Genomic DNA, 17,569 nt, shown 5'->3' with positions numbered 1-17,569 from the left:
GTCTGACCTCAACAATATAAAGACTGCCTGTCTGGAGGCTTATGCTTTTGCAAAAACATGGCATCCAACACTTGCAGCCAATGCCTATTCAAAACGACATAAAAATGATGTGTTAATAATCTGACACCTCGAATACCCTACTTTGGACTGTCTTTGGACTTTGAATAAACAAATAACAATTCAGACTGCACAGTCCCAAATCGAATGCCACACATGAAAAGCATTACCAGGGGCAGACACAGACTGGCAGAGATTGCTGTGCTGAGCGTGATGTCACTTACACCTAGACTTTTTTGTTGTCACACCAGTGCAAATTTCATATGACCATGCATCAAACCACAAAATGACGTTTGTCTTCTCTATCATCAAATAATTCAATTAGGCTAAATATAGCCTCAACCCAAATCAGCTGTTGGGCCTACCAGGGACACGGCTAGAAATGGCCCTATGAAAGAAAATAATTGTGGGCTCCCTAACGCTAGGGGGGTCTGGGGGCATGAGGTTCCTAACTTAAGTCCAGTGCAGAACTGAACAATAGAATCATAAGGCTATGTACTGTATCTTGAAGTTGAAGTGACAAACTTGATATATGCTAAATATCTTCAACCTCATGAGGAATGAGGAATTAGAATTGTTATTTAGATAAGGTTAACTTCTCCCCACTGTGGAATGTAGAAAGGGATGCTACAAGGAAAGGAACTCAAACAAACCTGACACCTTACCACCTATTGATGTCATTTTGGTTCATTGAGATATCTGGAACTTATTTCCATTAAGGATTGACATAGAAACAGTAAGACTGGTTGTCTTTGTCTGTGCCCTTTGCTCAGTGAAATTGCACAGGTAAACTTGCTCATCTTCACACGAGGGCTGAAACTTCAATGAAATATGTGAGCTTCACTGAACACGGTTGTTCTCATGTTAGCTAATTGTGATCAGCGCAGATCATTATTGGCTAATTACCTATTATTAATTATACTACATTTTTGTGTAGTATCTACTATTGCAATTTCAAGATAACCTGTTTCTTTTGACTTTAAAAAATGTAATTTGATTAATTGATTTATGATCATATTTGTAGAACATTCTACCAGAAATGTAAATTTCCAGTTAGGAACACCTATTGTGCCAACTCATGATCAAATGCATTTTTGAAAATAACTAATTGGAACTAATAGGCTATTTGTCAGCAGTCCCAACTATGGCAGTTACATAGGGTTGTGACGGGCCCTGACATGACGTCTGACGGTCATTCAATTTAATGGTCATTTTTCTGCCTGTGAACATAGAATCAAAACTGTTTGTAAGCACGGATTTTAGTGACCTTTTCAGACATACTTTATACTGACAGGGGACCATGTTATTAGGAGAAGGTCTGTACAAGTCAATAACTCCTCCTTTTGCATCCTTTGACAGCTTGTGCTACCCTGGGAATCCAGAGTTCTCGCGGAAGCATTTGCTCTGGCAACGAGTAATGATGCATGGAACTTTTGCCCCTTGCATCACGGGGAACCAATCATATCTGTGTATCTGATATAGGCGGGCCAGAGGCAAGCTAAACAGATGACAGTCGTAGTGTTATCCAATTGCGTCAAAGTCCGGAATCAGTCAGTTAACATTTGTCGTATAGTGTTATCCAATTGCGTGCAGTGAGATTTTCAAATGCATGTCCACCCTTCAGGTGGGCCATTACATTATTCGTGGCCAAACCCAAAAATTTGAGCTGCTTTCGGTAGGGGAGAGTGGGGTGATTGGTGCCAGTGGGGAAGTTGTGCCACCCCCTATTTCTAGGAAACCATAGAAGAAATTGGTCATGTGACCACACATTTTTGAAGACTCAGCCATTTCACTCATCCTGCAAAGAAGAGAGCCTCATTGCATGAGAGGTAAGCACATTTAAGTTAAAATAACTGTTTTTTGCCTTTCAAAGTAAAATTTCTATGATCATGTTTTTTTGATTGTTGTGTCAAAACAGTTATAGACAAGTTTGAAACATTTCACACATGTTTTAGTGCTTTGGTAAGCTACATTATGAGTCTATACAGCTAGCATGATGTTAGCTCAAATCTGATGGATGATGCATTTTTTCCAAAATGGTGGGTTGGGGTGATTTGTGCCAAAGGGCCTGGGTTAAGTTGTGCCAGTGGCACAACTCACTCCCACTTATAAATAATGTTTTAAACATATTATTTTATTGTAATTGTGCATTTTATTCTTACATTTTATCACTAAAACTATGTGACATTCTTAATTTTAGACCAAAAATAGAAATATACCATCATGCCACAGAGTTATAAGAGGAAAACAGGCAGGGCATACTGTATGGAGAAGGAGCTGGCAGAACATATAAAGGCACTAGGAGTAATGTTTCACGGTCTAAGTCCCATGAAATGCTGTGAACTTCACACACACACACACACACTGACCAGGAAGCCTGGGAAGGAGAGGGGGAACATCATCTCTAGGTAGTAGCAGTGGCAGAGTTGACATCTACACAACCACATCCAACCACCTAAATCTGCTGTAAACTTCTCTGATCAACAAAACTTTAATCTCATTTCAGGTATGACTTCCCTCCACACAAGATCTACAACATGGATGAAACTGGTGTGACAATGGAAAATGACTTTTGATGTGCTCGTGTGGCGCAATAGGCTTGTAGAAAATTGGCCTTTGATGTTGTAAAATAACTTTAAATAAACCTTAAATGAGTAATTTTGTATTGAATTTGTCTAGCTTTTATAAAGCATTACAGTGTCTAAGATCAAAATATACTGTTTTACTTCAATAATCGATGGCACAATTTACCCCAATGCATTCTCTTCAAAGGCACAACTTACCCCGCACCGGGGGCAAGTTGTGCCAAAAGACCACTTTTTTTCAGAAAGCTATATCTCTTAAATACTATATTTCAGATTGAAAGTGATTGTTCCCAGAGATGCACCACATCCTGAAATATATGTTCATATTGTAGCTGGAAGCATTACTATCATGGCCTCCCTTTAAAGTCACTTTAAGTAAAAACTGGCACAACTCACCCCACTCTCCCCTAATCAGTTTGTATGGATACTTTTTTTTTTTTTTTTTTAAAGAGCAAGAACAACTTAAGAGGAGTTTTGGCAGAATTATCTTGAAACCACATGGCTGCATGTTCAGTCGGTTGATAAGTGCAATTTAGAGGCTTCTCAGAAATGCCTAGCTCAGATAATGTAGAGTGGAGAATGTCTTGATTCCCTTTGAGAAAGTTGTGTTTCCAAAGAACCAAAGCAGGAAAAGAATATAGGTAAGGAGACTTATGTACTTTCTCTTTGATTCTGTTTTGCGTCAGGGTAAACCCAAGAGGAAGCTGGCAGACAGAGCATTCTTGATCCAGCAGAGTGCCATATCTGCATCTGCCTTGGTCATTGTCTGGATCAAACGTTACCAGCGTATACGTCCGTGGGCAGTTCTGAGGGACACTAGTGGGTGAATCAGTACCATTAAGATTGTATATCATACCATTCATCATGTAATATTGTATTTTATATTTAAACACAATAACTCCACTTACTCCATTTATCTTAATCTACATATATATTTAGTATATACACATGCATACAATCAGTATTTCTAAAAAAAGATTCTAATAATTATGGTAATAATAGTTAATAAATACCTGACAAATGATATGCTGGTAGTGACTGGGGATCTGTTTGCTTTATTTGTGTCGGATCGCTTTCCAAGATCAACAACTGTGAGAAGCCTCCAACTTACAACACCATTTTGTAGACTCACCCAATTGCCGCCCCTTTCACTGCAGCCAAAAGCAAAATAGTGAATGCTACGAAAAATCTCCTCCCAGATTGATGGGAACAGAATGATCTGACACCAAGTTACCTCAAACTGAATGGTTTATCTGTGGGTATCGATCTTGTCCTAATCCCTTCTGTCTGGCACCAGTTGAAACTGCCTGCTTGCCTCCCTGCTGTGTTGTATATCTCACCACTTTTGAGGCTGCCTTCAATTCCACAGTTTCCACTGATGCAGTTATTCCAGGTAAAATAATCACAACTATGAAAAGTTTGTTTGAAGCGAAACTCCACCTGAAAAGAAGAATCACACCAAAATGATTCTGGTTAGAGAAAGAGAGACTGAAGATCAAACAAAAAATGTAAAAGAAACTTTATACTGTAGCGTCGGTGGATGTTCATGTTTAACGTTGAATGAGTGTCTCCCAGAATGCAGTGCGAGTGAATGCTATAATGTGTAATGTCGGTTATAATAGTTGTAGTTACGTTTAACATGTTGTGTATTTGTTAGCGTGTTAGTCTCTTTGGTTGTACCTCATGTGTTTATCCTCGTGTTGATGTGTGTGGTAAACCCTTATTGTGTGTTGCATGTGCGGCTGAGACTACCCCTGTGTTGCCCTATGTAGTTATCCCAGTATATCTGTGTACGTATGAATCTTCCTGTTCCAATCAATGGCTGTCCTGGCCAAAGGTGATTCTTGTCTGAGGGTGAGATCGCAACAATACTTTATGAATGGGTATTGTGGTAGAAATTCATCAATTAGGCCAGTTGATAAGTAAAATATTTTGTTCAGAACAAAATTCACTGTCAAAAAATGTGCTGAAAACAAAGACGAGTCTTCTACAGGTAGAGTTTTACTTTTACTGTAACAGGCAGAGTTTTCTCGCCAGTAAAACACCAACTGCATAAACCAGAGAGTACTCCTGAAGAAGTGGGCCTACTGCATATTGACCCCTTCTGGGTTCACGTCACAATATCAGGGTCAGAAAGCTTTCCATTCCATTGAATTGTGTGTGTGAATTGACTGAATGTCAAGGAAACGTCAAGAAAAATGCCTACTTTTACTACTTTTTCGCCTGTATGGGCTTGTCAACCAGATAGCGTATATGGCAGACCAATGAAACTCTGGCCACTTGCTAACGTCTTGTCGTCTTGTCTACCCATTCTGTTATCAGCTCAGGATCAGGCAGACAGTCGCCATTAGCTAAAACTAATTTATTAAGGTATGGTATGCGATCCTGGGGTGACACTATAGTGCATACCTTCACAGCTCAACATGCCGGTGTTTCGAATCTTAAAGGTGCGCTAAGCGATGTTACGCGGTTTCTAAGCTAAAACATTTTTTACATACAGCAAACATCACCATCCGCTAGCTGCCTGTGCCCTGAATATACTGTAAAAAAATGCTGTCTCTATGGACAGCCCAGGCTCCAAAAATGGAAACAAAAACAACTTGGTCTAACCCATGGAGGTATTATATATAACTGGAGAGAGTGACTAAGTCCCGCCCCCATTCATTTCAATGGACCATGCTAGGCTAGCTACTTCAGCCAAAAAAGTTTGAAATTGACCGCAGCCATCTTTACAAAAATGGCGTTTCATGGGTGTTCGTTTCCGGCACCAGCTAGAATTAGCCTATTAGATTTCACGTTACAGACGGAGACAACGTAAGGTACAACGGTATGTTGTTGATGAAGATTGGACATTCCCTCAGAGGAAAATAAGTTGTTCGGGAACACACTTCACCTCGTTATAAGCGCAAATTTATTAAATTGGTTGGGATAACATATTGGGAATGCTGGTAGAAGTTTGCCCTGTCGCTGAAGTCCTAGGTTATTTAATGTGATGTTCATATGTGATAATAAACAATGCGAATCAATATTGAGTCACTTTAGGCTACACAAATAATGAACCCTAAATGCTATATTTGGACAGGTTGTATTACACAATAGGCTAGCCAACGAAAATTACTAAAATTAAGTAGACATATGGGATGTAAGAAACTTGTGGATAGCTGAAATATTTGTTGCACCCAGTGTGCATTTGCAGCTTGTTAAACCCGGTTAAACCTAGGCTACATTTGCAGACAGACAAAATGAAGCCAACGCAAGTTGGACTTACCGATAAGCGCACATCCCTCGGGTATTGTGGTTCGAGCAGGCAAAGAGTCTGCAACTGTTGTTGGATATTTGGCTTTTGCCTCGACTGGCAGCCTGGTCATTTAAATCAAATGCATAGCCTAATCATGTCAATGTTGCAAGAAAGCAAACTAAATGAGTCATTGACACTTGTTTCGTTTTAAATCACTTGGGGAGACATAGGTTACATCCAGATGTTGTGTTGTCATGGACTACAGGTAGGAACTACAGATTGTGCGTTTTAAAATAGTTTTCATGCACAACGCAATGAGTAGGCTAATAATTGGATATAGGTCATTGCATCTGCTAAAATGTATGGTCATAGTCAGTTACCGTGTCAACCCACACATACGGCAAATAATAGCCTAATATGACAACATTTACATTTTTCTTTTATTAACGACAAAGTCCGGTATAATACAGACTAAACCATGAAGGCATTAAGTCAAATATCAGTAGCTTAATCCAAGTAGTTAGTTGTTTTATTTGTCGTCGTCCAGAAATCCAAACCAACATGGACGCGCGAGGACGCTCGTGCCCAACACTAAACTCGTGCATGAGCTGTCATCTACCAATCAGCATGTGCAAACTGGTGCCGGAAGTTGCAACCATGGAGGTATTAGTCGTGTTCGTCTTGAGGCAGATCTGTGCAGATCTGACTTGATGTGATGCATGCTGGGTTGAACACAATGCATACTGGGATGGACGCAATGCTTGCTGGTTAGAAATTCTGTCCGACTTCTGTCAGCCGGGGAGGGACTTACCACCGTGACACCATGTCACATGACCTTAAAATATCGCGGGAGTCTTAGCCTGCAGACAGATCTTCCAGTTGCCTTCCACGAGCTGCACGAGCTAAAACACGCCCTCATGACGTCAGTTCAAAGACGTGATAGGGCCATTTGGGAGGAATGTCCTCATGACGATTATGACTGGAGTCTCATGCTGCTTCCTTATGTTGGAATATGCGAAAATAAACAGAAATCGAAGGGATACCTTCTTATACGTGATTTCTGCAACAATGGTAGGCTAGCCTACTGAAAACGTTTGGATATTCTGTTATTTTCTGCTGTTGGCTAAATAGATAGACACACATAGGCCTATAGGGGAAACACTTGATATTGAATTTATGTGCTACAATGCAGGCCTGTTAACTGTATGACAACAGTGGTTTATTTAAACTACATCATAAGAATTTATTTCGTCAGTCATCATGCTCATTTTAATGAGTAAGAATGAAAGTTCTGCTGTGTTTATTGCAAACAAAATTCCATGATATCTCCCGCGATGTCTCCCGCGAGTCACGTCAGGCAGACTGTAGCCTGTCTGTCCGGGATGAGCTGCCCTCTGTTGTAGCTCCTCCCGGCTAGCCTCTGAAGATCACGTTTACGTAGAAAGCCAGACCAAGTCAGACCTAGTCCAAGTCGAACACGCCTAATGCCATCTTGAACACTGGGGTTCGGATCCAGCGCCAGTCGGCTCTGACCATGCGCCAAGTTACAAAGCTGGAAATGACGCATGGACCAACGTCGATTTTTATTGGATATTCTGTAAAAAGAGAGTCGTCCTCCAGTAAGAGGGTGGCGATAATGCACATAAAGTCCTTGCCTCATAACAAGAAGAAGAAAAAGTTGCTCGGGAACGTGCATGGAGTCCGAGTGGAGTCGCCCTGAAGCGCAACTTAATTTCAGTGGATAACATAGCGGCTCTAACTAAGAGCGGTCTGCCTCCCGTCCTGCTGCAAATATGCATTCGAACATGACGTGAAATATCCGTAGTCGAACTATAAATAGGCGTGTTCGACTTGAGGCAGATCTGACTCGGTCTGGCTTTCTACGTAAACGTGATCTTCAGAGGCTAGCCGGGAGGAGTATGGCAGAAAGTATGGTGTTTATCTTCTAAATATTTGATTACGAATAAAATTAAAGAAGTGTCTTTTAAAATAATCCATTGAATTTACCCATGTAAGACTTTTATGCAAAGATTCAAGAAGGACATTACTACAGACTGCTCTTTCTGTCAACAGGCTCCTGAGAATCTTGAACATTTACTCTGGTCCTGTCTCCACTCTTGTACCTTTTGGCAAGACCTCAGTGTTTTCATTTCTCAACATATTCTCTCTGATTTTTCTTTCTCCTCTCTATCTCTTAAAGATGTACTGTTTGGCTTCTCTTCATACCCGACATCCAAATCCAACCAATTCTATATTATCAATCTACTTTTAATACTAGCCAAAGCACATATTCACAAAATGAAATTTTCTAGTTCCAAACCGTCCTTTATAGCATTTGAACGAGAATCCAGGCAATACATCAAGACCATCTTATTCTCTAAAAACGGCAAAGCCCTCAAAACCCTCGATCTATGTATATTATTTAACATATTTCTTTCCTAACTATATGATTTATAAGTATTGTCTATTGTATGCTGTACCCCCTGGTAATGTTTGTAATATTTGTTTATGTTCATGCATTGTTACTTTACTGTACACACTTAATTAATTTTATACCATTTGTACCACTTTGTATTATACTATTTTGCAATAAAAATAAAAATAAAAAGACAGAAGTCGGACAGAATTTCTAACCAGCAAGCATTGCGTCCATCCCAGTATGCATTGTGTTCAACCCAGCATGCATCACATCAAGTCAGATCTGCACAGATCAAGGGGGCAGGCGAATTCCCGGAAGTAGAAGCATCGATGTAGCGGTGGTTATCAACTCTCTGCTAACCCCATAGAACGCCCATTCATTTAGGATTTTTTAACTCCCATAACTTCATATAACATATATCATGTGCCGATATTTTAGCTTCTGTGTTATCTACATAAACAATAAAAGGCAAAACAAGACTCGACTACCTCGTACGTAACGTTAGGTTCCCGTAAGAAGAATGTTTAGCATGTCCGGTTGAAGGGAAGCTAACGCACTGAAGGGAGATAACCGTATTGTTTGGATAAGAAGCGTAGTCATGCCAACACGGAAACTCGTGAACAAAGCTATGTAGCCTACAATAGCATTGTATGTTAAGGTAAAGCATAGAGGCAAGTAAACCTAATGAAAAACAGTAGTTTTACCGTTAGGTAGGCTAACGATAATCATTTCAGAGGTTTTCGATGGATTGACCGTAGGTCAGAAAAGTGGAAAGAAGATTAGCTTCAAGGCTAGAAGCTATAACTTTTTTGTTTTGTTTTACCATGACTGTTTTTGAAGATGATCATGTGTGGTAGTTTCAACGTTAACACGACTTGATATCCCAGGAAAAAATGAACTGTAAAATTTCACAGTAAAACAGTGAAATTTACAGTTCAACTTAAGTTTTTTATAGTTCTACCATTGCCTTTACAGTTCGACCATGAATATATCATGACTTGACTATGAACTCTCCCATTACTATGAACTTCATGGTCGCACGTCTGATGCGGACTTTAAAGTTTACAGTTAATAAGTAAAGATGATAGTTGACTGCAATTCAGTTTATAGTCAGACTGCGGTCTTCATAATTATGAGGTTTACTATGAAGTTTACAGTTCAACTAAACATTTTGGTAACACTCCATAATAAGGTGCCATAATATATAGCAAACTAGTAATTACCTAACCCTTTGTTAATTGTTACTAACATATCTATTTGGCACAAGTTAATAGTTTTTTAATCATTAATTAAATATGAGTTGTTTGCATAAAATCTGTATGTTAATGTTTTAGCAAATCTATTAACTAATATTGTATTAATATGTGTTAATAGTTAAATAAATATCTTTTTGGCACTAATTAACAGTTATTTCTTGCATCATTTAAATGTTAAATGTTTATTTGCAAACTATATGTTAATATAAAAGTTAATGACTTATTATTATTTAACTAATTGTTATTAAACTGTGCTTCTGCCTATCCCAATATGAACCGCTCTCCATAGGACCCTTACAATAGATAGATAGATAGATAGATACTTTATTGATCCCCAAGGGGAAATTCAAGAAAAAAACACGGAGCTACCTTGACATGCTGCCACTGTTGTCGGCGCCAGAACCGCTTGCAATAAAGTTGGTTAAGCTTAATTAATATATTAGTAGTATATCGCTATAAGCGTGGGGCCCCTTATAATAAAGTTGGTTAAGCTTAATTAATATATTAGTCCTATATAACTATCAGTATGGGGGACCCTTATAATAAAGTTGGTTAAGCTTAATTAATATGTTAGTAGTATATAGCTATCAGTGTGGAGCCCCTTATAATAAAGTTGGTTAAGCTTAATTAATATATTAGTAATATATAACTATCAGTATGGGGGACCCTTATAATAAAGTTGGTTAAGCTTTATTAATATATTAGTAATATATAACTAGTCAGACGGTGAAGGGACTGAGACCAAAACTGGTTTATCACATTTATTCCTTTAGGAAAAGTTAAAACTAAACAACAAGTAGTTGAATGGGCTATATTACATGCATCATTCCTATACCATCACTGTCAGCCCTACTAGCAAGGGAGACATGCGACATGGAATGTTCAGGTGCACAGAACAACAGTGTATTAATATTCTGAGACTCACTAAACACTCACAGACGTAGACCATACGGAGGTGCATAAACATAATGCTAAACTAAATGTACATTCATTTCCTGCTAGACTGAATTGCACTTTCCACACTAAGCTAAACTACACTGAATGCATGGAAAGTTGCTAGCGGATGAACTATGAACTCGTGGTCATAATGAAAACATTAATAAACGTTCTCTAAGTTGCTAGAATTGCACCCAAATCTTAATACATGTAAAGTAACATAATACAGGTGGTATATCAAAGTTTTCAACTTAAACAACATTTTACAGTTACAAAATTAAAACAAAGTGGGGAGAGCTTTATACAGTCAACCTACGCAATGCAAAGCATACCGCTTCTGATCGGCTATGGCAACAATACAAGGACAAAACGCAGCATAGCTGCATTATAGCGTTTCTCCAAAGGGGGCTTCAAAACACCAATCTCAATAAAGCTGCTTAATTACGACGAAAATCACATACAAACACTAAACTACATTTCTAACTCTGTTACACCCCCCTCCCCTGAATTTCACCAAATTCAAGCAGCAACCAAATAGTACTTCCAAAGGCAAAGAGTACACTACTTTCAAACACTATACAGAGTCACCAATTACAGGACAGCCAACCACAGAGGTATCCAATAAGGATGAAGTGGAAGAAGAGGAGCGCAAACTCTCACACAACCAACCACTGGCAGTAGGGTGCCTTATACACCCCACAAGACCATAAAGCCATAAACCATAAATTCCATAAATTATCCACAAAGCTAATCAGAAAAGCTAGATAAATAATAATATGTCATTAACTTTTATATTAGCATATAGTTTGTAAATAAACATTTAACATTTAAATGATGTAAGAAATAACTGTTAATTAGCGCCAAAAATATATTTAGTTAACTATTAACATATATTAATACAATATTAGTTAATAGATTTGTTAAAACATTAACATACAGATTTTATGCAAACAACTAATATTTAATTAATGATTAAAAAACTATTAACTTGTGCCAAATAGATATGTTAGTAACAATTAAAAAACTATTAACTTGTGCCAAATAGATATGTTAGTAACAACTAACAAAGGGTTAGGTAATTACTAGTTTCTATTTATTATGGCACCTTATTTTGGAGTGTTACCAACATTTTCAACTTCAAAAGTAAATCACATTTCTGGGATAATACCATGAAATAAAACATGAATTCCCTCTTTTTATATCCTTCACATACCTGTGCTACCTCTACTTTTAAGCCTGTGGTCATCAAATAGACTATGCTATGTTTACTTACTCACATGTTACTTGTATCGACTAAAGTTTAACAACATGACAGAAAAACTTTTGATTAAAGAACACAGTGTCATCCATTATCACTTATCATGAACACATCAAAATCGGTCATGGCACTGTTAATAAATACTTCATGGTTGAACTGTAAAAGATCCATTAGTTGACAGTGTTACTATGAACTATCATAGTTAATTTTACAGTAAAACCATCAAATTACCACAAACAAATTAATGAGAATACCAGCACTCTTTTTATGGAAGCCATAGCTATGTAGCTATGACACCATGTGTGCAGGAAGACCATCTTACTCAATTTAGCTCTAATATTCTCAGGGTCCTTGACTCTATATAGTATAGCACCTGCCAAGGTTAGAAAGACTTTAGTAAACCTAAAACACCATGGAGGAATATCACAACAGTAGCAAATCAGAAGAGAGAATGTAGGAAAGCTGTACGTAAATGGAGAAACACTAAGCTTCAAATTAACTATATGACATCTCCAAAAAGAGACTCCACATTTATAACTCTGAGTTACGTAGGGCCAGGCAATCTTCATTAATTGTAACATTATTAACGCATTAATAACTCCTGTGCTCTTTTTGCCATTGTCGATAAGTTCACAAATTCCCCAACATAACAGAGCTACCTCAAGATTTCAAGTCAACAAAAAAATGTAATGACGTTGGTTCTTTTTTTCCATCACAAAATTGAAAATATTAGAGTTCACCACAGGCCTAGACAAAATGTAGCCTCCTTATCTGTATTTACTGCTATTGAAGGCCAAACCCTTGAAAAAACTGTGCTGCAACTTAGTTCATACCTGCTGTCTTTACGCTCTGCCTAAACTTCTTTAAAAGTGTTTTCAGCTGTTTGGCATTTGGGCGTTTGCAAATTGTGAACCGTTCTTACCTCAGTCATTTTCCTAGCAGCACTTAAGACTGCAGTTATCAAACCTCTCCTGTTGTGTTTGCTGTCAAATGTGACCGATTGACAATTATTTTCTCTCAAAAATATTGTTACCTTATTCTGACTACCATGAGGCGCCATGACTTAACACAGGGCATCTGAACACACAAAACAATTTTTGATAATTTTCATGACAATTTGAGTGTTTTATTTAACATTCCCAGTCTCAAATATGACCGGCCATTAGAAATGAATCTGTGAGAAAATGGTCAGTGTATAAAATTGAGTCCAGACACATACTTATTGATTAGATGGACTGTGTGCTTCTGTACATTAAAACACACACACAAACACACCCTCACCCCCTATTTGCTTCTATGCCAGCCCCCACTGGAACCTTTCCCCAATAGAATCTTCCCCTTTCTGACTTGCATGAGCTCAGGTCAATGAGGCCTACAGGCCATAAACAGCAAATGGAAGTTCAATAGGTTATATCTACAGAACACACGTTCATACAAAGGTCTATGATAATATATGTTCTACTATGGATTTATAACAAGTTATAATGCAGCGGTCATTTCTGACCGGGAACACAAAACTAGTAAACATGAAACGAACATAACAGGAGGGTTAAAAAAAGAAACCTGGATTAATCTATACTTAACAATTACAGGCATATTTCAAGCCTCCACTTTATAAACAAGGTTATTGAAAAGTAGTTGAAAAGTAGTTTTCAATGACAACCTCCAGTCAGGCTTTCCTCAACATCATGCTGAAGCAGCCCTAGTCAAAGTCGTAAATGGCATTCACCTGAATGCAGACTCTGGTAAAATATGATACATACATTTAATAAATTCAAGTCCTACCTAGTAGACAAGGACTACTTTGTTTCTATCAGCACCTATGTATCAGAGAAAACCACCATGCCATATGGGGTTCCACAGGGATCTATTCTTGGGCCCCTTAACCTGTACCTGCTTAACCTGTACATGCTCCCTCTTGGCCAAATCTTTCAAGAGTACAAGGTAGCTTATCTATGCAGATGACACCCAGGTCTACCTTGCTCTCTCACCAAATGATGTTGGTCCCATTGAGTCACTGGGCCAATCCCACAGACTTTGGTACACATTCTCGCAAAATTTGTAAGGGCTTAGGGCTGTCCCAATGCCGCATTTCAAAAAGCATGAGGGTTTGAGTATACACACTTACTGAGCCCCGTTCCATGAGTCTGCATTGGACTTCACCACAGGTAATTGCCCACAGTTCAAAGCGTTGTGACGTTTACCGCAGAGACCAGGGAAATCCAGAAATTACAAAGGTAAACAACAGCACGACACACGTGCATAGTGCACGTGTCAGCAACGTCTTTGTTATTAACCATTGTGAAGTGCTGTCCCAATTCCATTTATACCTATGCCCATGTGGTCTCACACACTCACTCACTTAGCACCTGAGATCAATTAAGTCTGTGAGTCGTTAGTCCTCAGGGCTCCCTTTGGGATTGGCCCATTGTGTCTATGTCTTGAAAAAGTGAATTGCCGGATGCAACATAATTTCTTACAATTAAATAAAGACAAGACAGAGTTCTGTTTTGGAATTGAGATTGAAACTCAGCACCTGTTTGGAATCTAGAGCACTTCAAACCAGAACCTGTGTCAAAAACCTTGGTGTAACAATGGATGGAGATCTTAGTTTCAATGAGCACATCGAAACAATAACTAAATCAGCATTTTGGTACCTTAGAAATATAGACAAGATTTGTTTCTAAGCAGGATTTAAAAACGAATCCATGCCTTTACAGTATATCATGCAGGGTTGATTATTGCAATACTCTCCTCACTGGCCTCCCCCAAAAGTCTATCAGACAGCTCCAACTAATACAAAATGCAGCAGCCAGAACAAAGAAAGGAGATCACATCACCCCAGGGTCGGACTGGGAACAAAATTCGGCCCTGGCAATTTTCTCCTGGACCGGCCCACTACTGGACCGACGCCCCCCCCCCACACACACACACACACACAAGCCCACCGATACCAAAATCCCCCCCTGATTCCCCCCCATAAATAACAAACACACAGTATCATGCTGTAGCAACACTTCATAAACTGAACCCAAACATTTATATTTGGACCTATAGGTTATTATATAATCAGTATCGTAATTTCTGTCAACTATGACGATCTCCATGCATGTTCAGTAGCCTATATTTTTCATTTAGTCAAGCAGTGACATGTGGTTTAATCAGTGTTGGGCAAGTTACTTCAAAATCGTAATATATTATGTATTACTTATTCAAAGTAATTCATTACATTATAATATTACTGTCTCTGAATTGTAAGGCATTACACTACTATTGTATTACTTTTAAGTTACTTTTACCAAAATATCTGGAAATATGGATTTGGAATTCTAAATGCAGTTTATTATGCTCAATGCAGCTCATTGCACTTCTAATGGAGGGTGATGTGGTGGAACATAATGACTGAGCTAGGCTTAAGGCTACAGTAGAATGCAATAGGTGCAGTGATGGCTCATGATGCAATACAAGGAACAATCATAGCCAGAATTTTGTTAAAAGAAGACAAAAGGTCAAAGTCTGGTCAATTGTGATAGAAATGCTGTAACTTTAGGCTTAGGCCTACTCATTAAAATCAACAGAGAGCCCACTACCTGTATATTGTAACCCAAAACTTAAAGACATGTCAAGATAGGCTACACAGTGCAGCTACTGGCCATTTTTGTGCCCTAACTGGTGAAATACAGTATTAACCTAAGTATGTCATCATATGGCCAACTATAAAGGTGTAATCTGCCTGTTCCCAGGGATGGGTAGTATTTCTGAAACATGTAATATGTGTTTCAAATGCAAAATAGTAATTTTGTAATTTTAAAAATACTGCAAAATACTATATGTGAAAAACACAAAAAAAGTAGATACTACAGACAGGTGTAATGAATAATTGGTAATTAGGCAACAATGGTTTATGTTTATCGCAATAAGCTAATGTGAGAACAGCTGTGTTCAACAACACTTACAGCTTTTCAGTGACGGCTATTGCTGAAGCATCAGCTCTGGTCTGAAGCACTGGTGTGAAGTGGTACGCAAGTAAAGATGAGCAAGTTGACCTGTGCAAGTTCACATAAGGACACTGACAAAGGCAACCATGTGCCATTGTCTCCATGCCAATCTTTAACAGAAAAATGTCATATATCTCAACCACAATGACATCAATATATGGTAAGGTGTTGAGTGTACCCAGATAGGTCAGTCACTTAGGCCTACCATATATCATCACAGGTGACAAGCTAATCATCGCAAAGTGTTGTGCTAATGCTGGGAACAGGCAGGGATGGGCAAAAATACATCAGAATGTATTTCTAAATAAAATACCTAATACCCTCATTTTTAATGTATCAAAATAAACTACAAAATACAGTAGGCCTAACCATATTACGTATGTATCAAAATAAAATACTGTATTTTTGTATTTAGAAAATACTCAAAATACTTTTTTCAAGGAAGTATGGAAGCACTGCAAAAAAACTGCTTTTTTTTATCCCAAACATTTAGCCTATTAAAACTATATAGTAAAAAACAATACAATTTGGCCCCTGTCGTATACCATATGCAAGTTCATGTAGTGTGTAGAATAATTCAAGAATTTACATTTACATTTATTCATCTAGCTGATGCTTATCCAAATGACTGACAGAGCTTTCAATTAACCACATTATAATCAATAGGCCAAAATCATAATTGTGTATCTGTGCCAAAATTCGTAATTCAAGTCCAGTGCAGAACTGAATAAGAAAATCATAAGGCTATGTATCTTGAAGTTCCAGTATGTGAGAGACTTGACGTGCCTTAATATCTCCAACCTCAAGTATGCAGCTAATAAGGAAATAGAATTGTTATTTAATTAAACAAGGTGAACTTCTCCCCACTGTGGAATGCAGAAAAGGATGCTACAAGGAAGGGAATTCAAACACACTCAACACCTTACCATCTATTGATGTCATTGTGGTTGAGATATCTGACATTTTTCTGTTAAAGATTGGCATGGAGACAATGGGACATGGTTGCCTTTGTCAGTGTCCTTATGTGAACTTGCACAGGTCAACTTGCTCATCTTTACTTGCGTACCACTTCACACCCAGTGTTGGGAGTAATGCGTTACAAAAGTAATGTAATTACTGTAATGTATTGCTGTTTGCGGTAACGCGGTAATGTAAGGCATTACCAAAAAAAAATTGGGTAATATTTACTCGGTACAAACTTCAGTAACGCGCGTTACAATGCATTTTTACCCAAAAGTAAGCGCTTGTTTTGTTTTGATACATATTCGCAAACACCACCGCGAGAACAACAGACGAGAAAAAATCCGCGCAAAATAGTAGAACGTATCTCCTGATACTGGTTGAAGATGACTGTGGCTGCAGCAGACTCAAAGTCGGACTCTATTTGCGGGATGGACATAAGCCTACGCTCATTATTTTTAGCTTGTCAGAGACAAGGATATGAAGAACATAATAGTTAGTGCACTTTGTGTGCGAAACCAAAAGATCTCACTATGCCTCGCGAAATAGCACAAGTCATTTAATGAAACATCTAAAGTGGTGCCACGCTAATCTTTTTTATTCTTGATAAAACACAAACTATGTTGTTTAGTGCATGACAGCTTTGAGCTGTGAACTTGAATTAAAAAGAATAAAGGGATAGAAATGCAGAAAAAGATTGTGTAGCCTGGCAGTGCCACCGCTCCCACCACGCGCATCACGCACTTTGCGTAGGGCACCAAAGGACAGAGGGGGCACCCAAATGTAACCAATGAATAGTAGCTTTACTGCAAACTGCGTTTCACTCTTCATCAATAACGTTTACAATGTCAGAATGCACTAA

At 38.3% G+C, this 17,569-nt stretch overlaps 1 protein-coding gene across 1 annotated transcript in view; it reads right to left on the bottom strand.

Moving 5' to 3' along the window:
• Positions 1-17,569, bottom strand: part of LOC143142662 (integrin beta-like protein C) — a 95,769-nt gene that overhangs the window by 28,872 nt on the left and 49,328 nt on the right. The window contains exons 2-4 of the mRNA XM_076303708.1: positions 3,877-4,082; positions 3,656-3,793; positions 3,302-3,458 (exon numbers count right to left, since the gene is read on the bottom strand). Coding sequence (XP_076159823.1) covers positions 3,302-3,458; positions 3,656-3,793; positions 3,877-4,082 — 501 coding nt within the window. The remainder of the gene's footprint in view (positions 1-3,301; positions 3,459-3,655; positions 3,794-3,876; positions 4,083-17,569) is intronic.

The sequence above is a fragment of the Alosa pseudoharengus genome, unplaced genomic scaffold (assembly GCF_046254945.1).
Source record: "Alosa pseudoharengus isolate Yale_2024_CS ecotype anadromous, Long Island Sound unplaced genomic scaffold, YU_APseudo_1.1 YU_APseudo_1.1_scf_24, whole genome shotgun sequence".
NCBI classification, from domain to species: domain Eukaryota; kingdom Metazoa; phylum Chordata; class Actinopteri; order Clupeiformes; family Clupeidae; genus Alosa; species Alosa pseudoharengus.
The sequence above is the reverse complement of the archived record's forward strand: the minus strand, read 5'-3'. Positions and strand labels throughout refer to the sequence as shown.